The following is a 22,499-nucleotide window of genomic DNA, read 5'->3' as shown; positions in this document are numbered from 1 at the left end:
TCCACATGTGCGTTAAACAGTCTCAGTCTGTCCATTATGGCCACGGGACATCAGCTAGTACGTATTTCTGGATTCAAAGATTTTTACCAACAGCCGTGTATTCTGGGTTATTTTATTTTATAAATCAAACGTTACTAATTTCGGCAACTCAATATTGCCATCTTCAGGCCCCATGCGCTTTCTTCGTATTAACAAGCTTATCGTATGGTGCTATAAAACTGGAGCTGTGGTCCCGGCGGACTTTCGAGTCCTCCCTCGGGCATGGGTTGTGTGTTTGTCCTTAGAATAATTTAGGTTAAGTAGTGTGTAAGCTTAGGGACTGATGACCTTAGCAGTTAAGTCCCATAAGATTTCACACACACAAAACTGGAGCTGTAAAACACGAACCGTTATGCAGCTGATACATGTGAAATCAGTTGCATGATATAGACGGCATAACTGGAACCTTTAAGGAACCATTTGCACTCGAGCACGGACGATATTTAATTTACCGAACTTAGATTATATGTATCGATTTTTTAAGACAAGAGAAGGCAAAACAAAGGAATTAGCGCCGCTCTCTTGTCGCAGCCAGTAGGCATCAGCACACTCTTATGTCATTCGTTGTCCTAGAAGGACGTAATATTTTGTGTGGCTCCACAGTTAGTCATATTATTACTTATTTGTAGATAAGAGGTGCACAATTAATAAGTCGCTCTCATTTGTGAATTATCTGCAATTATTTACCTAGAATTTTACGTAAGTGTTATTCATATCGTAATGTATATGTTGAAATGAATACATGTTTTGTTTAATCGTATGCTTTTCTCTATTTTAGTAGTTTTAGTCAGCCCATTATCATGATTGAAGCTGAGGTCAGATATCTGTCTTTGTCTACAAAAAATATATAATGAGCCCTGGCTACGTTCCGTACATCTTCGGACGTGCGAAGCTCGATAAATTCACGGCGTAAATTGCATTTACTTTATTGTGTGACCTCAATGAACAATGCTACGTAAGATTTTATGAAACATTAAGAAATTCAGTTCCAATCTCAAAGGCGAAACAAACTTTAATCTCTCAATTACTTATCCAAACAATAATAAAAATAATTATTATTATTACTTTACTTTTATTTGTTAAAAACCATAAATGCGAACCGTCATGCTACTCTTTCACATGAAACACGAATAAGTTGCATAATGGTTCGGATTTACTGTTCCAGTTTGGTGGCACCATACGATAACCTTGTTAATACGAAAAAAGCGTATGGGGCCTGAAGATGGCAATACTGAGTTGCCGAAACTGGTAGCATTTGGTATATAAAATAAAATAACCCAAAATACACGGCTGTTGGTAAAGTTTTTTGAATCGCGAAATGCCGTTAAACAGGTCGTCTAACTCTTATTTGTATCCATTATGACATGAAATATTACCTACTAACTTCAGTACTTCTTATCGGAAAGCGTTCTTTATCTGAACTAGAGTAATCATACTATAACCGTATTTTTCTGCTTCGGTAACATGACGACGAAGTGAGCGTTGTTCCAAGATCTCTGGAAACGTTCAGTCTTTATTTCACACTTCATAAGAAAAATACTACCCCCCCCCCCCCCCCCTTTGCCCCACACCCCAAATTCAGTGAACGGATGTAAGGTAAGACAGATTGTAAAATGTGTAAATGTGGATATTTTTTGTATTTTACTTTTCTCAAGACATGTGGGAAGAAAGAAAATTAACACTTGAAGGGAAACGATTTTATTAAGAGTAAATTTTCAAACAGTGTGATTTTTGTGTTTTAGAAAGTTACTGAAACCTAATCTTATAACAGATAGGAATTTTCACGTGTTCTTCTGTGGTGAGATGTTGAATATGACGTGGCCGAACAGTCAGACACGCAGTCAGAGGTGAGTAGGGCTGTGGTGAAGAAGCTGTGCTCAGAAGGTGACGCCGCGCTGCTTCCAGGTGTCGGCGTGCTTCTTGGAGAACTCTCCAGTGGGGTCGTACTTGGCCTTCATCTGGGCCCACTCCTCGGGGTAGTTCTCCGTCATGTGCTTGATGACCTTGATGCCGTTCTCCACCTGCTTAGGCGAGCAGTCGTTGCATCCCGTCTCCACCATCCTGGGCAGTGCCTCTGCACAAAATGAATAAAACCCTTTTTATCGACAAGTTATTGTACAGATTAATTTGATGGGATGTGACCTACTTCCAGAGCACTGCAAGAGTGACCAATGGAAACAGGTTTTGCGTATCGTACCTTCGAGGGAAAGATTTTCAGGGGCAGACCGTCTAAGTTTCTAAAAGCACAGTGATTTTCAACGTCCAATTCTCAGTTACATTTGTAGAGAAGAGCTGTACTGCTACCTACGTCTCCCAACTCTCAGTTTCTTTCCAGAACTTACACAAAGAGAGTAAATGCAGCGACAGAAAATCATTTTGGTAAAATACTAATTCTTACTAAACTCGAGCTCTTATATTCGCTCACCTACCACTCTAGAACCAAAGGCAAAAAAATGTGCCAGGATAACAAATATACGAGGATTATTCCGAAAGTAAGGAACGATTGGCCGCGAAATGGAAACCACAGTGAAAATCCGATGAAGTTTTGCACAGGTGTTTTGGGCACTGTCTCTAGTATGCTCGTCGATCGCATTACGTTGTTTTTTAGTTCTGAGCACGCAGGGAGCACATTAAGATACCTAGAACAATAGTGTCTCCCGCCGAGTACGAGGGGCTGGTGAGAAATTTTGCCTGAATCTATGCAACCAACATTTCATAACTGTCATGCGTTTTCTTCTTCAAGACAATCTCAGCCGCATCCTGCAAGGGCAACAAAGATGCTCCTGCGTCGTTTTCAATTGGAAATGTTTGATTACCCACAATACAGCCCGTAATGTTCTCCCTCTGAGTTTCATCTGTACTCACATGAACTGCTGGCTTTGAACACAACATTTTGGCACAGACAACGAGCTGTAGGCCAGCGTAGAGAATTGGCGGAAAGCGCTGGGGGCTGCCTTCTATAACGATGGTATTGAAAAGTTGGTACAACACTACGACAAACGTCTAAGTCGGATTGGCCAATATGGAGATAAGTAGCTGGAAGTTGTAGCTAACTATTACAAATAAACCAGTTTTGATTTTCACTGTGGTTTCCATTTCACGATACAGGAAATAACTGTCTGCAGTGTATATCTTCATCCAGATGGTGCTGTATCCCTGAAATACAAAATTGTAGGATTTAAGATCCTCCAGTAATGCAGAACATCGTTTTTTTCCGAATTCCCAAACGTGTTTCAGCACCACAGTGCCATCATCAGTGGGTTTCCGTTTTATTTCATCTGTAATGTGAACAGTTTTACTAAATGATTACAAAATTATATGGATATGTATTTCACACAATAATTCGTTTCTTTTTGTTAACACCTTTACACTTGGTGTGCATGACCTTCAGGGCCAGTTGTCTATTATTTGTAACAGGTAACTTGTCATCTGCAATAAAACGACGCAGATGAAAATTTTGTTGGGAGTTAACCTATCATCTAAACGAAATTTAGTTTGTCGGAATATTTAGCGCCTATATTCGTTTTTACTTACGATTTCGTGTGGCATACCCTAGGTCGTAAACGCGCTGTGCACTTCACCAAAACACAGTGTAATTGTGTTTGTTGTCTGTCCCAGCCCAGTCAGTGAGTTCGGCGCCAGCACACACACACACACACACACACACACACACACACACACAAAGATAAAATGTAAACAAAATTCAAATTTGGCGTCCATCTCACTGGTGAACAAATGAACACAAGTGGTGTTGAAAAATCATGCACACCAAGTGTTAAGGTATTAACAAAAAGGAACAAATTATTGTTTGAACTAAATATCCACATAATTTTGTCATCATTTAGTAAAAATTTTTACATTCCAGATTAAATAAACCGGAAACCCACTGATGATGGCACAGTGGTGCTAAACATGTTTGGGAAGTTGGAGAAAACGGCGTTTTGCATAACTGGCCGACCTTACATCCTAAGATTTTAACTGCAAAAACACGGTAAACACAAGGAGCTGCAAATCCAAATATAATACATATGAAGAGGTTAACACAAAGAACACTCGTTAATTGTCTGGCTCCTAGCTCAATTCATGAACTTTAAGTGATTGCTCGTCACGCCTTCCGGCAAAGTCTTAATGTCTTGTATCTTCTTGCAGAAGTGGTCGGTCTATTCGACTAAATGAAAGGTTGTCTGTTTTCTGCCTTATTTAAGAAGCATATTTAGTATTCTGTAATGCATGTTTGTTTTATGTACATAGAAATTGCTTTATCTATTGATTCCAGATAGGTTAATATTTCGTTCTTTCTTATTCTCTTCTTCTTAGGTAAGAAACAAATTTTTGGAGTCCAAGTTTCGTAATGGTAAATTAATGTTCGGCTCTACATACGATTATGTGATTTTATTAATCCAACTTGTGTCGTGCTGGAGTTGTCCTTAGTTGACTGCGTACACCAGTTTGTCCGATTTTCGGCGTTTCAGAGTACATTACACTCGATAAGTTCACTTTCACTCTTTCACGTATGTGTTTAATTATGCTTTTTTGTTTGTGTTGTGGGGTCTGCAATTAGAGGGTCCGGCAGAAAAGACCTCCAGTATCTGGAGAGGCCAGTGTGCGACTTGTGGTGGAGTTACTGATTTGCAGGAGATATTGATCGTGCTCGTACCAATTACAGCAGACGCAATGACTTTAATTTTTTGAAGAAGATATTCTAACAGTAATCGTTAATTCAAATTCCTACTGTCACATAACAGAGATCTATGTTAGACCAGTTTGTTGGGAACCGTTAGAGGGTGAAGGATGGTTCCAACAAGACGATGCTAACAGCTTACACCTCTTAACGTTCTCAAGAAATTTTCAGAGAGTTATTTCCTGGACTTCTTCTCTCTTCGCGAGCACACATCGCCTGGTCCTTAAGGTCATCCGATTTATCACCTTGCGATTTTTTTCATTTGAGGACAGTTAAAGGCTCAAGTGTACAAACACCGCCACACAACCCCGCAAACACGTAAAGAGATAATTACCCAGGAAGTGGCTACTATTCTATCGGAAACGACACGAAAAACTACTGACACCCTAGAAAGGCTTCGTGGATACATCAACAATGGAGGACGCCACTTACTGGACATAATTTTTAAAATTAACTAACGCAAAATGGCATAGTATTTGTTACTGACAAGTAAAAGTATTTTCTCTGTATCATTCTTTTTTTTTATTTGTAACTACCATTTAATATAGGGGATACCTTTTTGCTGGACCGTGTTGTTTGATATTCGTACGTGGGTACGTGTGTTATTGTGTGTGGTGGGGACTGTGCTGTGACAAAGGGGAATTTTTTGAGGAGGAAACCGGAAACATTGTTTTTCTTTCTTTTTTTAAGTGTCTGTAGTGGGAGGTTGGGTAATCTTTTGGTCTGGCTGTGGCCTACATATTTACTTTTTTATTGTTTTTCGTTCCTAAACAGATAAGTGACTTGTTACTTAGACTGATTTAGTCAGTTATTTTTTTTCCCGTTCATTGCACGGTCTTTCTGTATGTGAACGTTTCCTTGTAATATCAGCAGAATGTAGTTGTGATTGTTCATTCTAATTTTAAAAAATAAAAAAGAAACAGTATTTATTATTCCCTCTTATCAAAATTCCCCTTGTTCCCAGTGCACGCTCTCGTACACGCAACAAACACATGGACAATTAAACGAATTGCAAAACATACAGCTGCACGTGGAAACACTATGTACAGTCAACACATCCAGCCTACAGTGAAACAGCAAAGATGGAGTGTTCGAGTGTCATGTCTTCGGAAGCGCAAAAATCGGACATTCTGGCGTACGCAGCGCAACAATTCGAGGACGACACATTTGAGATAATAAAATCACAAAATCGTAAGTAGAAGCAAATAGTGTTCGAAACTTGCACTGCGAAACGTTGTTCCTTAAATAAAAATAAGAGAACAAGAAAGGAACTGTCATATATCAAAATATCTGGAATCTTTATACAGTTTGGTCAGAACAGTCTAAAAAGCTTACAAGGGCGTTCCAGTGGAGGTTGTGCTAAGAAATAACAGTTAAGAAGAAAATCCGATACGCTGCGCAGTTTCCGAGTCATTTAGCATTTGAAGTTAGCCTATCAGGCCACTGAGGCTCAAGGTCAAGCACTTGCGCAAGCTAAAATGCATTACTACACCGTCATCTCTGGGTCCGTGTCTAACCAATTGTTGAAATGCTCACTACCAGTTAAAATGTGCCGTTCTCGGAAGCGAAAAGTGTATGCTAGTTGAGTAAATGCTACGTTTCTTCAAACATAGTTCAAATGGCTATAAGCACTATGGGACTCTGAGGTCATCAGTCCCCTAGACTTACAACTACTTAAACCTAACTAACCTAAGGACATCACACACATCAATGCCCGAGGCATGATTCGAGCCTGCGACCGTAGCAGCAGCGCGATTCCGGACTGAAGCGCCTAGAAGACTCGTCCATAGCGGCCGGCTACGTTTCTTCGATTTGAGGAAACCAAACGAAGAACACAGTCTCTGGTGGGCTTCATGAATTTCCTCGCTGGATAACCTGATTGACTAACTTCGAAGCTAAATAACTTAGAAATGGCGCAATGTATAGACTTTTCTGTTAACAATTATTCCTCATCAGAAGCTCTCCTGTATGACGCCAGCAAGATTTCAGACTGTTTCCTACGATCCTGTGTAACTAAATTATTATATACGGAACACAAACATGCTTGCCGGTCACTGAAGACCACGGTAGATGTTTCATAAACAAAAAGAAGCGAAACACGTATGGAGCAAAACAAACATCCTTTCGTTTAGTTGCACTAGACGTATCACGTCCCCAGGCGCATACAAACAACTAAGGAACGACAGATAACATAAAAACTACTGTCTTCAATTTAACTTCAACAAAATGTAACTAAAATTGCTTGACTACAATTGTTAAGTTTTAGTGTCTGGCATGCGAGCTACCCACAAGAGCGCCTTATGTATGGAATACACTGTGCCTCTGAAACAAGTAAATACAGTAAGCGATTCGTAACTGCGTCTTGGGAAAGACAGTTCACGTGGGCTATGATAAAAGTCGTAACATAACTAGTTCTATGAAACACGCAGTATTATTTGAACATCAGCCTACGCAGTGCACACCACGATTACAGTGATTAAAAAAAAGGATCCTACATACTAGGAGAAGGTCAATTAAACGTTTGTTAATATAATACAAATTTATGCTTTATTTCACTGCTTGAGCTGCACATTTTACGAGAATCCGATATAAATATGCAACTGACACACGAAACCACTAGTGGCGAATTTCTTTGGTAATAATCTGTCAGTGCATTGATTCTGATGGGGTGTGTCGCCACTGTGGCTCACCATATCAGCGTAATGTTGAAATTATTGGCAGTGAACGCATAGCTTTATAGGCGGTGTAGTAGCTCCCTTCCTTCTGTCCTTTCCAGAGTAACAGCACTACTAAGCACGCTGATACTTTTCACCCAGTACGTAAACACCCCTGTGAAAGCTATGTAACGGCAACATATGTCTGCTCACAGACAAAACCTCCACAACTAGCCATTCCATTGAGTTGTGAACTAACATTTTGTCATTTTTATGCTATTAACTAATATCAGTGCATGATTTTATGTACTAATCAAATGGATCTTAGAAAGCCAGAGTAAGCCAACAGAGACACTTTTAAAAACACTGAAATGGTGAGATTATCTGTTTCTGTGAACCTCCGGATGTATAAACAATCAGTCCGAAGCCAAACAAACAGTTGTTACCTCACGCAGGACATTGGAACATCAGTCCGTGAGGACAAGAGCGTTAAGTCAAAGTACCTGTGTTGCACAGGAGACTACTAAGATGTATTATTATGCACGTTTGTGAGCAACTAAATTCAGTATCTAGATACTGTAAATGATTGTGATTGGGTAACAATTTCATATGCACAAGCCGCATTTCTGATAAGGAAAGCTATTTTTAAAAGGTTACTTCAAGTGCAGAAGCGAAAGAGTCCGTAAGGGTAACTAAATGATGGATAGAACTAATAGAGGTATCTTAGTAGTTGGAAGACAGAGAATATTCAATCATACACAGTAAACCATTGTTGTTAATGCTTGCGCCTACTTATTCGTCGTCTTCATGAACATAAGGTCGAAGAGAAAGTAAAAGAGGACCTAGTCGTACTAAAGTTTAACCTTACGATCAAATCCCCTCTAAGTCCAGTAAACAACAGACGTGAAACATCTTACGTTTAAAATCGTAACTCGACAAACTGCGCTGTGAGCCGCGAGACCAGCCCACAATCCACTTTGTCCAGAAAGATAAAGACTTCGCGTTTGCGGCAAAAACTTGAATTCCTTCTATGTTATGTATCTGCGAAGGCTGTAATAACGGCTAGCTATTGAAGACCTTATAGGGCAATTCCCGACAGGTATTTTGCGGCAAGCAGTAACTGTAATGTTCTTGTCGACCTTCAACGTTCGCATGTAAGAGGCACCAGCCACTTCGCTGACGTCCAAACGTTTTCCAGGTGATATCTCGCATTTATCGGAAGCTTTTTAAGTAATTACTATCAATAAAACATTTAGGGCCAAGCCCATAGTTCCTTTTCGATCTTGTTTCGTGGTGAGCAGGATCATTACATACTTTTATCTGCACAAGAAATGTGTAAAAAGCGTATGGTAAGCAGGAATGAACCAAAACTGCTTCATCTTATACTGTATTGACGTTATGATAAAATTTTGTATCATTGTTCTCTTAAAAATTTTCCAGCTATTTTTAGCAGCTGGAAAATATCGTAATATGTGCTATGAAGCTCGAAGTTTGACATTTTAATTGGAATGCTATAGCAAGCCTGGAGTGATCCGAAGAGAAACGGTCGTGCAAAATAAGTTGGCTGGTGCCAGTCGGAAATGTATATAGCGTACGAGAGTAGTAGCTTACGAAATCTTTGACCGATTCGTTAGTACAGCTAGTCAGAATAGGGCTCATTCCAGGTGTGAATAATACAGCGAAGATAAGAAAACAGTGTCTTCCGCCATGGGTTCGTTTGGTAACCGAGAGAGCGTCACCGACTGCTCATCCAAATCTGGTGTACGATTCAAGAAATATGCTTCGTCCGCCCGTATATTCCTCGCTAAATCATTATAGCGAGAAAATCAGGTAAATGTATACGGGAACTTATCAACAGTCATTGTTAATTCTTAGCAGTGCGGAACGAACTAGGAAAATTATGAGCGACATCGACACCCAGTGCACCGTCCACCAAATGTAATAAGGTGGATTTTTACTTTCAATCCATCGAATTATTGGTTGTCCTGTGTTATATAATGCTTTTTTATTTCTTAGAGATACAAGCAAAACTCAGGGAAAACCACGTCGTGAACCCTTCTGTCGTCTTGTACTGCTTCGAATGGATCCATAAGATGGCAATGTTAGGCTGATATCAGTTACCACTAAATGAATGCTGAAAATGTATATAACAGAACTAAAAGAAAATTTATCGTTGTATTGCCAACACTGGCTCGTTTGAACAACGGGAAACAAAATCTGCTGGCGCCCTTTGAAAGCAACCAGCCCTTCATCCACTCTGAGTGTTAATGTGGATAGTATGAGAATCCTTAAACACGGTGGAAGCGGGAATATTTTACTACCGTTCTCACAACTGTGATATCACTTTCTTAAGTCCAGTGTCAAGTCTCTCAGTACGCTTCCGACCTCTGCCACATGGATGAGCTATAAGAGGAGGAAGATATTAGTGTTTAACGTCCCGTCGACAACGAGGTCAGTAGAGACGGAGCGCAAGCTCGGGTGGGGGAAGGATGGGGAAGGAAATCGGCCGTGCCCTTTCAAACGAATCATCCCGGCATTTGCCTGAAGCGATTTAGGGAAATCACGGAAAACCTAAATCAGGATGGCCGGAGACGGGATTGAACCGTCGTCCTCCCGAATGCGAGTCCAGTGTGCTAACCACTGCGCCACCTCGCTCGGTGATGAGCTATAAGGAAAGTTGATGTCAACTCTAGCAATTGAACTTGATATAGTTCTTTCGCTGTGGCTACAGTAATTATGCCGAACTGGAATGTTGTTGCAGTTTCCATGTACGTGTGAATGTAGACTAGGCTACGATTAAAAAAGTTGATCGCACGTGTTACTTCTCAGAACTGCTGTGATAGAGCCCACAAAAATAAGTGTCGAGCATTTGTAGGGACTGAAATTTTGGTGCCCCTCGATTTTTTTCTTTCTTGCAGCTTAGAACCGGTTACATGATTGCGAAGAATGTTGTAAGGAGGGTGCAACGGTGGAGATACTGAAGGGCTATAACAGGGTAAGATCTGTCTACCCATTGGCTAAACAAACACGGGTTTAGTAAAGCGTCTCAGTCTCACTTTTCTAGTCAAGTATTTTAGTACGTACTCCCTGACAAGCATAGTTACATTAAGGATATTCCTTATCTCGAAGGGTGTTAGTTGCCACGATGCGTTGGTTGTTCGACGCGTTCTGTCACCAGATGATCGTAATTTGACACATCAACCCTCACAAGCACATATGCGGATTCATGTTCTTTATAATAAGCAGATATATTTATGGGTCTCTTTCATTCCTTCTCTAGCATCCCGTAGGATATATGCAAGTGTTCCCCAAAAACGTAACGTATGCAATTTCGTATAATACCTTGGAATAGTAATGAAAGATCATAATGTGACAAATGAAAGAAGCCAGAGTGGAACCCTACCTGCAGAGAACTAAAGAAAAAAATTCTCTAGAACAAGAAAAACAAGTTAGCTAGCGAAGAAGACCAGTGTTGTACACACGTCGTTATTCTTTTAGGAGAAATGCACTAACCAAATGAGACACCCGAGCATATTTCGCAACGCGGAAAAAAAAATTCTTCTGAGAGAAAAGAAAGTTCTTATAGCTACTTATTGTAGGCACTGGGGAGGGGTAAGAGGCTTTATAGTGAATTACTATGTAAATTCCAATTCAGGGATGTAACTAGATTATTCTGTCGTATCGACAATCCCAGTTTTTAGTCGCAACGAGGATTCATAGACATTAAGATATTTTGTTACCTTTCCGTCTCTCGTTAAATTTTACTTTCCATACCCAGTCGCGCATTCACACGGTCATGATCCTCACTTTTTTACATAGTTCTCCTTCTCTGCCGCCTGGTAGACAGCCCCACGCCTCTCTCTCTCATGTTACTTGAATCTTCCCCTAGCTGTCTGGTGAGATGCGCTTGCCTCTGCCTCTATTAACCAGCATTCACCCAGAAATATCACTGTAGCCTTCGAATAACATTTAACTTTAGCAGCCGACCCTGTCTCCCCTAGGACTTGCGTATGATAGAAGTCTATCCTTCCAATACAAACCCATTATAAACCGAAACTGTAATGTACGCAGCATTAATTTCATTGTATTTATAAATTTCATTTGGCCCTGACCACCATCTCATTCATCCCGCTCACATCCCATTCGTCGTCGTACACCGCGTACACTGTTGGCTTTCAATGCGAGTACTTCTTGCGGCTTTTATGTTCTGTGTAAACATGTGATGATGTATTCTCTGCACTATAAACCACGCTAGAAGACTGTCACCAGTCCCTGAGCCCATAACTGAATGCTACTTGAAAGTGCCTCGCTAATGTAAGGAGACGTTTGTATAGGTTGCGAAATTACTGGAACACTCAGATGCTGTAATTCAAAGTCTTCACTGGTCGTAAGTTAGTCATTCCACTCATCGTCTAGGAAGTTACGCTGGTAATACTCATTAGACTGATGAAGGCTACATACTGTAAGGAAACTCAGAGACCAGTTACACATTGCGTCTCTTAGAAACAACAAACAGTTGCTGTTTCGACCTCGGTCCTAAATTTTGGCGACAAATTACCGTTTCTGTCGATACGTACGATATGAGTATTTACTGCGTCTTCATCTTAACACACGCTTACTGCGCACTAGTTTTTGCTGTTTGGAGACGGGTCATCCTCGATCGGTGCTCCACTCGCTCTACGCATATAATCTATATTGTTGGTTTTCTTGCGATGTTTCCGTCACAGCAGCAGCAAAGTTCTCATCCCGTATTATGTCTCTAGAATATCTAATAGGATGTGGACAGTTGCTGGTCATTAAGAACATCTGTAAAGACATTTAAAATTATAGTTTTATTCGTTATATCGCAGTGATCAGCTGAATTTGCTTCACAGGCTTGCGTCTGCAGCAGAGCTGAAGAATGACAGATTGCTCTCCAAACGAGGTCACGCCATCTACTAGGCTCCTTTGTACAAACCACCACTTTGTACCATGTAAAATACGAAGGATACTGTACGGCACATACTTCTTTTTAAAAATTTATGCCTTTTTGCTACTAAACTTTCGGGTATATGGTAGTCCCCAATCTTGCTTAGTCGCCCTTCCTCACTGTACATTATCTGCATAGCTTCTTTCTATCTTTGAGTTGACGAACCGGTGTACAACTTCAATTAGTTTTCCCTGTTGTTTCCTATTTTTCAAGTACTGCATCTTTTCCCCACATTTTTCCCCTTTCTTGTGTCCATGTTTGCATGATTTATTGTATTTTCTCGATTTTGTAATTTCTCTTGAAAGTTGCTTCTTATTTCTGTAATCCATACTACTGTTGACTTCTTTGATCGGAAATAGAAGAATATCTATTGGTTAGTCGGTTCTCATTTATTCCGTAGAATAATCAAAACAAGATTAACCTTCGGTTTCTCCGTAACATCCGGTATTATCTGTGGATTTAGGCAGATCTGCTCCCATTATTTTTCTAATAATTCTTCTTTCAAGTGTGTGTATTCAGTCAAGCTTATAGCACATCTTCAAACATTGACATGCGTGTAAACATTCTAGTATTATCACTGTAGTAGACTCTAGACTTTTAGTTTCGTATTTATAGGTATGCATTCGTTGTTGTAAAGCACATGCAGTTTGCATTGTATTAACGATTAACATTTACAGCTAATTATTCTAATCGATTCTGCTGTATGCTTCCTGAGAGACTGCTAAATCTACTAACTCGCTCTATTTTAATTACATGTGTTTCTATCTATTTTGGGGTGTATTATACATTTATCGTGAATTTTCCTTTCTTGACGGATATTCTGAAACCACTGGAACTGGCTGTCCTTGGCAGAAGACGTATTGGGATAACTGCTTCTCTCAGATTCTCTGAAGTAATGAAAACTCACTTGCAACACCCCAACTGTTTAGTTTAATTTCAACTCATCTCATTCCCAGATTATTAATTTTTTTTCTATCAGAATGTTTTAATTTTAAATTTCTTTGAGAAATCTCTCATAAATATAACTTAATAAGAAAATATGTAATGACTTTATCTATTAATTATACATAGCTAAAAGTTGTAGCGTATTTCCTTATATCGTGTGGGACTGCTTTTCGGCCGGCTTATGGCAGCAACTCGACTTGTCATGGACTCAACAAGTCCCCCGCAGTAATACTAAACCATGCTATCACTATAGCCGTTCCTAATTGCGAAAGTTTTGCCGGTGCAGGGTTTTGTGCACGAAATGACCTCTCAGTTATGTCCCATAATTGTTCGATGTGTTACACGTCGAGCGATCTGGCTGGCCGACGTCCACAAGGTTCTTCAAACCAATCGCGAACAATTGGTGCCTAGTGATATGGAGCATTGTTATCATAATAACTCCGCAGTTGTTTAAGAAAATGAATGGAAGCAAATGGTCTGTAAGTATCCAAACATAGCCATTTCCAGTCAATAATCTGTCCACCTGGCCCCAGTCCATTCCGTGTAAACACAGTCCGCACCAGCGTGGAGCCACCACCAGCTTGCACAGTGCCTTGTTGGCAACTTGTGTCCAGGGCTCTGTGGGGTCTGCGCCACACTCGAACCCCACCATCAGCTCTTACCAGCTGAAATCAGGACTCATCGCACCAGGCCACAGTTTTTCAGTCATCTAGATCCAAATGGCTCTGAGCACTATGGGACTTAACATCTGAAGTCATCAGTCCCCTAGAACTTAGAACTACCTAAACCTAACTAACCTAAGGACATCACACACATCCATGCCCGAGACAGGATTCGAACCTGCGACCGTAGCGGTCGCGCAGTTCCGGACCGAAGCGCCTAGAACCGCTTGGCTACATCGGCCGGCAGTCATCAATGGTCTTACCGATATGGTCACGAGCCCAGGAGAGGCGCTGGAGGCAATGTCTTGCTGTTAGCAAAGACACTCACGTAGGCCGTCAGCTATCATAGCTCAGAAACATCAGATCTCGCCGCACTCTCCTAAAGGAAATGTTCGTCGTACCTCCAGCATTGATATCTGCGATTTTTTTACGCAATGTTGCTTGTATTTAGCATTGCAATTCTACGTAATCGCCACTTTTCTCGGCCATTAAGTGCAATTCGTCGTCCATTGCCTTGTTCCTGTTGAGAAATAATGCCTGAAATTTGGTATTCTCGGGACGCACTTGATACTGTGAATCGCGGAATATCAAATTACCTAACGATTTCCGAAATGGAATGTCGGATGCGTCTAGCTCCAACTAACATTCCGAGTTTAAAGTCTGTTCAAAATGGTACAAATGGCTCTGAGCACTATGGGAGTCAACTTCTGAGGTCATTAGTCCCCTAGAACTTAGAACTAGTTAAACCTAACTAACCTAAGGACATCACACACATCCATGCCCGAGGAAGGTTTCCAACCTGCGACCGTAGCGGTCTCGCGGTTCCAGACTGCAGCGCCTAGAACCGCACGGCCACTTCGGCCGGCTTCAAAGTCTGTTAATTCCAGTCGTGCTGTCATAATCACGGTGGAAACCTTTTCACATTAACCATCTGAGTACAAACGACAGTTCGGCCAATGTACTGACCCTATATACCTTTTGTACGCGATACGACCGACACCTGTATATGTGCATATCGCTAACCCATGACTTTTTTCACGTCAATGTCCTTGTTACTGTTATAGGTTTCTTGGTAACAGCCTGCATGGCTGTGTTATTAATAATATTCACCATTTCTGAAATACGTAGCTCAATCTGGCCTCGTCTTATTATCGCATGGAGTCGGCAGTCCAGGGTCATGTACATCACGTCGTAGAGTTTTCGTACCACGTAGCCGCCGAAAACGAGAATCAGTGTAAATGCCACTTTAAGATAGTTGCGACAGCTAAACTTAACGAAGTTCAAGATCATCCAGCAAAAAAACGTTTTTTCTGCTGTGGTGCGCGCGTTACGAGGTGCGCTGTAAGAGGGCTGGATTTAGTTTCCAGCGTCAAGGACTGCGACAGGAAGCGGGCGGTGGGGGGCGGAGCCTCCTGCGGGCGTAACTGAGCGCCTGTAGACCCTGGACACCATCCGTCGCCTCTCTTTTCTCCAGGCCTTCCAGCCTAGCTCAGCACAACTGTTAAGCAAGCCACCCACATACACCACAGAAAAATTGCTTGCGACTACTAACACTGTCAAATACATTTCAACAATAGAAGTTGTTCGGAAATTCCCGTTACAAACTTCTAGGAACTTGTAGAGGGTAGTGAGCAGGCCTATATAATATTTTGATTAAGAATCAATAACCAGAAACGTACCTTTTCCGCGCTATAGCCGTTTGAAAATATGTTTGCAAGATAGTTATACATCAGAGTAAACACTGTAGTGGATGGTTACGTCGGATCGGCTGATGGCATTTGAAGCCTATCCTACCTCTCTGACCCGGTTCGAGCCTCATTCACGTGTGTGTGAGAGTTCTAGCAACATGGCTCAGTACAGTTTTGCAGAATACACCGATATGATACTTCATCTACATCTACATCATACTCCGCAAGCCACCTAATGGTGTGTGGCGGAGGGTACTTTCGGTACCACTATCCGTCCAACCCTGTTCCACTCGAGAATAGTGCTTGGGTAGAATGATTATCGGTGAGGCTCTGTATTGGCCGTAATTTCTCGAATTTTCTCCTCGCGGTGAATACGCGAGATGCATGTGGGGGGAAGTAATACGCTGTCTGACTGCTCCTAAAAAGTGCTGTCCTGATATTTCAGTAGTAAATCTCCTCGTGATGCACAACGCTTCGCTTATAACGTCTGCCAGTCAAGTTAGTTTAGCATCTCCGTAACGCTCTCTCGCCAGCTAAACAATCCCGTGACGAAACGTGCCGCTCTTCGTTGGATATTCTCCTCTATCAGTCCTACCTGATACGTGTACCAGATAGATGAACAACACTCAAGAGTCGGGCAAAAAAGCGCCTTACATATGGATGAGTTACATTTCCTTAAGATTCTTCCTGTGAATCTGAGTCTGGTGTCTGCTTGTCCCACTATCTGTTTTATATGGTCATTCCATTTAATGTTGCTCTGGATAGTTACGCCTAGATATTTTACAGCAGACTCTGTCTCCAGCTAATTGTCATCAATAGTATCGCTGTACAGTACTTCTGTATGGTAAAGCTCACGGTAATGGAAGAGGTGTTCGTCGCCCTTATCACGATCGTTCTCCACAACCTACCCTACGATCGTTATCCACAATGTACCCTACGATCGTTCTCCACAACGTACCCTACGATCGTTCTCCACAACGTACCCTACGATCGTTCTCCACAACGTACCCTTTTCATCACAGTTATCCATCGGCTTCGGGAAACGGTGGCTTCACTGCCAGCAGGCGTGACTGCGGTTCTGCAAGGAGACGCTGAATTGGACGAGGCCTGCATCACATTCAAGAAAACCTGTCAACGACTACATGAGCAATTTCTTTGACTAGTAATAAGTGGAACTGTACGAAACTGTATATACTGGCTCACGACTAATCAATTACTTGTAAAAGTGATTGCGTTACTGTTTTCAATTCGTTGTAGCATGGAAACTGTACGTAGAATATTCTCTACGTACTCCCCTCCTCTAGGACTCCAAGTCCTAGATGTTTGTAACGGAAATTTTTGAACACCCTGTAATAATTCCTCATCGGACGTGTCATGAGCAAGCGCAATAGGGTCTCTAACTCTCACTACAGAAAAACAATTTATCAGATAGCATGAGCGACACTACTTTATTGATTGCCGATTTACACAACGCCAAGCGAACATCTGGGACAGATGAGTTTGTCTAAAGTTTAAAATATAATAATAAGATTGCTGTGATATGGGACTAACACATAAGATTTGTGTTACAGTAAATGGAGGTTATAGGTTTTTTGTAACGTCCTAGGAAAGTGCAGAAAGTCAGCAAAGAAAGTGGCATACCAGATGCCAATCCTATGAGCAGTACCTGTTAGGTAACACATAGGACAAATTCAAACACGCACTGATAAGATAGAATAGATCGGCATAGCCCATTTCACATTAATTGAATTTTCTCATGTTGAGAAATTAGAAGGAGCAATCAATGTTATACCTGTTAAAAATTTTCAATATCGAAGATCGAATAAATTTGCCTTTATCTTTGACAACCGGTCTCGAAGAAGGAAGGAAGATTGGGTTTAACATGCCGACGACGTCGAGTTCACTAGAGACTGGGCTTAAGCTCGAATTGTGGCAAGGATGGGAAAAGAAATTGGCCGTGCCGGCTTAAAGGAACCATCCTGGCATTTGATTGAAGCGATTCGTGGAGATCACGAAACATATAAATCTGGATGGCCGGACCGGTGTTTGAACCGTTGTCCTCCCGAATGAGAGTCCAGTGTGCTAAACACTGCACAACTAGGTAATCAGTTTCGACAGATATAGCCGTCATATTCTGGTACTCAAACAATTACTGTTGCAAAACGTTTTCATTGTGAGTTAGAACATCATACCATGTTGTCATTATTGTGGATAAATACTAGCACATAATACAAATGTTAGTATGAAATAAAACACAGAATCAAAAAGCAACTTGTGGACATGGCCATGTCCGTATACCGAGCGCTCACGGATTCTTGATGTTGCCAGAAATTCGCTGTGTACAGTAAAATGCACATTCGTACATACATTTACGTTTGCGAGACGTGTTCCATATATTGGGGATCAATCTTAGACGAGGTATAGGATGCACCATTGTCATCTATCCATACACTAAGCTGTAATAGCCTTGGAGAAGAGGATGAGAGTGACAGTCTAGATACGAAATACACACACCAAAGAAAGTTTTGCATCACCCCGGTTCTCAGAACTCCTGAAGATAGACGTTGACTGGTGATGTTGCGTCACAGACACAGTCACTTTGACTGTTCAGACATCTCACTAAACCAACCCGAAGATGTATACAACCATGCATGAGCAGCGCCTATTAGACGGAGGGGGTCCGACAGCCGATCACTTCCAGTCATTCCACCAGGAAGGAGGTGCACGGCTCGTGTTGTCTGTAGTTCAACCGTGCCTAGACGGTCAAAACCGCAGTTCGATCGCATCCGCATTGTTACATTGTGCCAGGAAGGGCTCTCAACAACGGCAGTGTCCAGGCGTCTCGGAGTGAACCAAAGCGATGTTGTTCGGGCATGGAGGAGATACAGAGAGAGAGAGGAAATGTCGATGACATGCCTCGCTCAGGCCGCCCAAGGGCTACTACTGCAGTGGATGACCGCCACCTACGGATTATGGCTCGGAGGAACCCTGACAGCAACGTCACCAATTTAATTAATAATTCTTTTCGTGCAGCCACAGGGCGTCGAGTTACGACTCAAATTGTGCATAATAGGCTGCAAGATGCGCAATTTCACTCCCAACGTCCATGCCGAGGTCCATCTTTGCAAGCACGACACCATGCAGCGTCGTACATATGAGCCCAACAACATACCGAATGGACCGCTTAGGACTGGCATCGCGTTCTCTTTACCGATGAGTGTCGCATATACCTTCAACCAGACAATAGTCGGAGACGTGTCTGGAGGCAACCCGGTCAGGCTGAACGCCTTAGAAACACTGCCCAGCGAGTGCAGGAAGGTAGAGGTTCCCTGCTGTTTTGGAGTGGCATTATGTGGGGCCAACTTATGCCGCTGGTGGTTATGGAAGGCGCCGTAACGGCTGTACGATACGTGAATTCCATCCTACGACCGATTGTGCAATCATATCGGCAGCATATTGGCAAGGTATTCGTCTTCACGGACGACAGTTCGCGTCCCCATCGTGCACATCTTGTGAATGACTTCCTTCAGGATAATGACATCACTCGATTAGAGTGGCCAGCATATTCTCCAGACATGAAATCTGTCGGGAATGCCTGGAATAGATTTAAAAGGGCTTTTTATGGACAACGTGACCCACCAACGACTCTGAGGGATCGAAGCCGAATCACCATTGAGGAGTGGGACAATCTGGACCAACAGTGACTTGATGAACTTATGGACAGTATGCCATGACGAATAGAGGCATGCATCAGTGCAAGAGGACGTGCTACTGGGTATTACAAGTACCGATGTGTACAGTAATCTGGACCAGCACCTCTGAAGGTCTCGCTGTGTGGTGGTACAACGTGCAATGTGTGGTTCCATTAGCAATACAAAAGGGCGGCAATGAGTTTTATGTTGATCTCTGTTCCGATTTTCTGTACTCTCGGGAACGAGGTGATACAAAACTTTTTTTGATGTGTGTACGTCTAGGCAAAATACGTGCATGCATAGGTGGAGATCGTACTGCGGTTCTTCCTCTCAATGGTCTCATGAACACTGAAGACTCTCTTCGAAATAAGTTACTGTGACATCCAAAACCAACTGAATCGGTGAACGAAGTGAAGGTGACTTGATATGGCATATGTATCAGATACTTTTGAGGGTACGCGAAAGTACTTGCTGCCATTCTAGCAGCAGTCAATCGATAGTCGATTGAGGAACAAAACACACAGCTTTTCTCGAATATTGTTGACGTCGGTCTGTCATAGAAATACGGAACACAAGTTTTGAGCTTTCTGGAGACCGAAATTCTCCTCTGTACGAAGGTACGTGGACTCCGCAAACAACGTCCGAAATCAAGAGATTCAGGAGGCAGTAAATACCGGCGCATAGGTTTTCCAGTGTTCCTTGTGTTTCAGAGGCTGTTTGGCACATCCCAGCATTGTCGCATAGTGAAAAAGAAGAATATAACAGAATACCAGTCTAGGTTTGAAACTGGGTAGAAAAGTTTCTTTCAAATACTATAAGACTAGCAATCCTTAAAATGCAGAAATCTTCAGATGTGAAAGCAACTTCGGGCGTACCCCAAGTGTATGTTATACGACCATTATAGTTCACAGTGTACGGAGTGAACCAAAACTCCACCGACGAACTTTCATGGTAACATGGACAAAAACATGGCAGTATGCACCATAATAAAGAAGTAATGTCTGTAATCATGGGCTCTAAAATGTGTATCATAGAGCATTGAACACTTATTCATTTTCGACAGTGTTAAACAAATCTCTTCTACAACAAGCTTTGTCTTTCCTTATTTTGTGACGGGGTGATATGGATCAAAACAATAAAAATGTCGTGTAGATGTACCACTAAAATGCATACCTTAAGAGCTGTGAGCATTTGTCAAGTAGAAGAGATGTGTTTTAAAATAGCAAAGGTGAACAAGTGCTTATAGGTCTCAAGGTACGCGTCTTAGAGCCCATATCTACTGGACTTTTTTTTTGTTTTGATCCCTACCACCATCTCCCAAAACATGGAAAACAAAGAACATTAAAACAAAGAACTTTCAGGAGAACTGTAGTGTTTCGCAATAATGAAGACAATCAAGTAGTCACAGCTCTTAAGGTAAGCATCTACAGCTCATATTTACTAGACACTCTTATCTTGTTATGGACCATATAGCAACCTCTGAAAGTTTGTTGATGAAGGTCTAGTCCACGCTGTATGGAAATGACCGAGCGGATAATGCTTGAAGCCCCACGAGGCTCTCCACAGATGTTCCTGGTGTATATGGAGAAGTCACAATGCCGGAAAATCGTAGCGAAATACATAAAGACTTGCTGTGGATCGATGTTAGGCTCATGTTTTGCCAGTCGATCCCAAAGAACTGGACCGATAATTGCTTGAGTACACCACTGCTGAACAATCACTGAAACAATCCCATTAATTAAATATCTGGAAGAACGCTTACAGAAAATTTGATGTAGAATTTCCACATGAAGCTAACTGTAGGAAATGTAAATGATGGACTCAGATTCGCTCGAAGAATCTTCAGACAGTGTACCCCATCCACGAAGGACCGATCGTCAGTTGACTATTTCTCATCATTCTGGAACTCTTACCAGGTACGATTTTATTCATACGCTATTCAACCATCATTTGTGGATGGATGGAAACATAGCGAGTAAGATAGCTATTGTGCCTCTAATCCTTTACTGCAGTGGGCATTGTTTCATTCATTATATTTTATCATTTATCATTTTGGATTCCATATTTTATCTTACATCTATCGCATAATAACTTCATTATGTAGTAGAAAACCTCTGCACACTGTGATCCTGTTACCAACTCTGGCTATAATTTTCATCTATTTAAAGTATAAAATCAGGCTTTACTTTTAATGTGACATTCCTGTTTGCCTAAGCAAGTTTGACAACTTCGTGCCAGCGGCTGTCAATATTTTAAGGCTGTACTTTGTGCCATCTGTTAGCCATCACAGAGAAAAATATCTCGTTCTTTGTAAAGAACATAGTAAGGTACTAATGGAGGTGTTTTGCCGTTGCCTTCCTCCGATCGTAATGGGTATGAATGATGATGATGATGATGATACAACAGCAGCCAGTCATCTCGGGGAAGGTGAAAATCCCGAACCCGGAACCCCGTGCTCGGGAAGCGAGAAAGCTACCGGGAGACCACGAGCATCGGACCAGTAATCGTTATACAACCTAAAAGTACGAAAATAGAACAAAGGAAATAATTTTTCCTTACTCTGTTTGTTCCTGTTCCAACCGCCAGTATGACGGGAATGTGTAAGAGTTACATATATTCGAGCTCACACGGGGCATACCAACAGTCTACCACGCATCACTCTTCAGTGAATAGTGGAAGGGGTTTTGTGTGCAGCAAGTACCCTTAGCCACAACACATAATATTGCTTCCGGAGTATAGATGTATCTAACATATTGGGCCAGAAATTAAACGAAAACGTGTGGGTTGTCGAGGACTGTAAGAGGGGAGACGATACTCACTCTTGAGCTCCTTGCCCTCCTTGGTGCAGCGGCCGTCGCCGTCGTCCAGGATGCACTGGACGTAGGTCCTGAGCAGGCGGCGGTTGCTGAGCACCTCGTCCACGTTGATGTTTTCCAGCCTGTCCTGCGGGGCCGCGTCCGCCGCCAGGGCGACCACAGCCAGCAGGCAGCAGAGGATGAGCACTCGGGCCATGGCTAGCGGCTACCGTCTACTGGCTACTGTGCAGAGCGTTGGCGGGGGAGCGTGCGCCTTATGATCGCGAGGCAGCTCACGGCCTCTTATACCGCGCGCGACGCAGACGCTCTGACGTCAGCGGATACGCTCGAAGCGGCACTGCGTTCGCAGGAAT

At 42.1% G+C, this 22,499-nt stretch overlaps 1 protein-coding gene across 1 annotated transcript; it reads right to left on the bottom strand.

Annotated features, from left to right (window-relative positions):
• Positions 1-1,721: 1,721 nt before the first annotated feature.
• Positions 1,722-22,414, bottom strand: LOC124615955 (ejaculatory bulb-specific protein 3-like). Its single transcript, XM_047144159.1, has 2 exons — positions 22,150-22,414; positions 1,722-2,113 (listed from the first exon to the last, which is right to left on the bottom strand). The coding sequence occupies exons 1-2, from the start codon at positions 22,340-22,342 to the stop codon at positions 1,917-1,919; spliced, it is 390 nt and encodes a 129-aa protein (XP_047000115.1). The 5' UTR covers positions 22,343-22,414; the 3' UTR covers positions 1,722-1,916.
• Between the last annotated feature and the right edge of the window lie 85 nt (positions 22,415-22,499).

This window comes from Schistocerca americana, chromosome 5, assembly GCF_021461395.2.
Source record: "Schistocerca americana isolate TAMUIC-IGC-003095 chromosome 5, iqSchAmer2.1, whole genome shotgun sequence".
NCBI lineage: Eukaryota > Metazoa > Arthropoda > Insecta > Orthoptera > Acrididae > Schistocerca > Schistocerca americana.
Note: the sequence above shows the minus strand (reverse complement) of the source record. Positions and strands in the feature narration are given on the sequence as shown.

Excerpts from the sequence above, each read along its gene's own strand:
- LOC124615955 (XM_047144159.1), bottom strand. The coding sequence starts at position 22,342 with ATGGCCCGAGTGCTCATCCTCTGCTGCCTGCTGGCTGTGGTCGCCCTG. Across the intron at positions 2,114-22,149 it reads GGAGGGCAAGGAGCTCAAGA|AGGCACTGCCCAGGATGGTG; the intron begins GTGAGTATCGTC and ends CATTTTGTGCAG.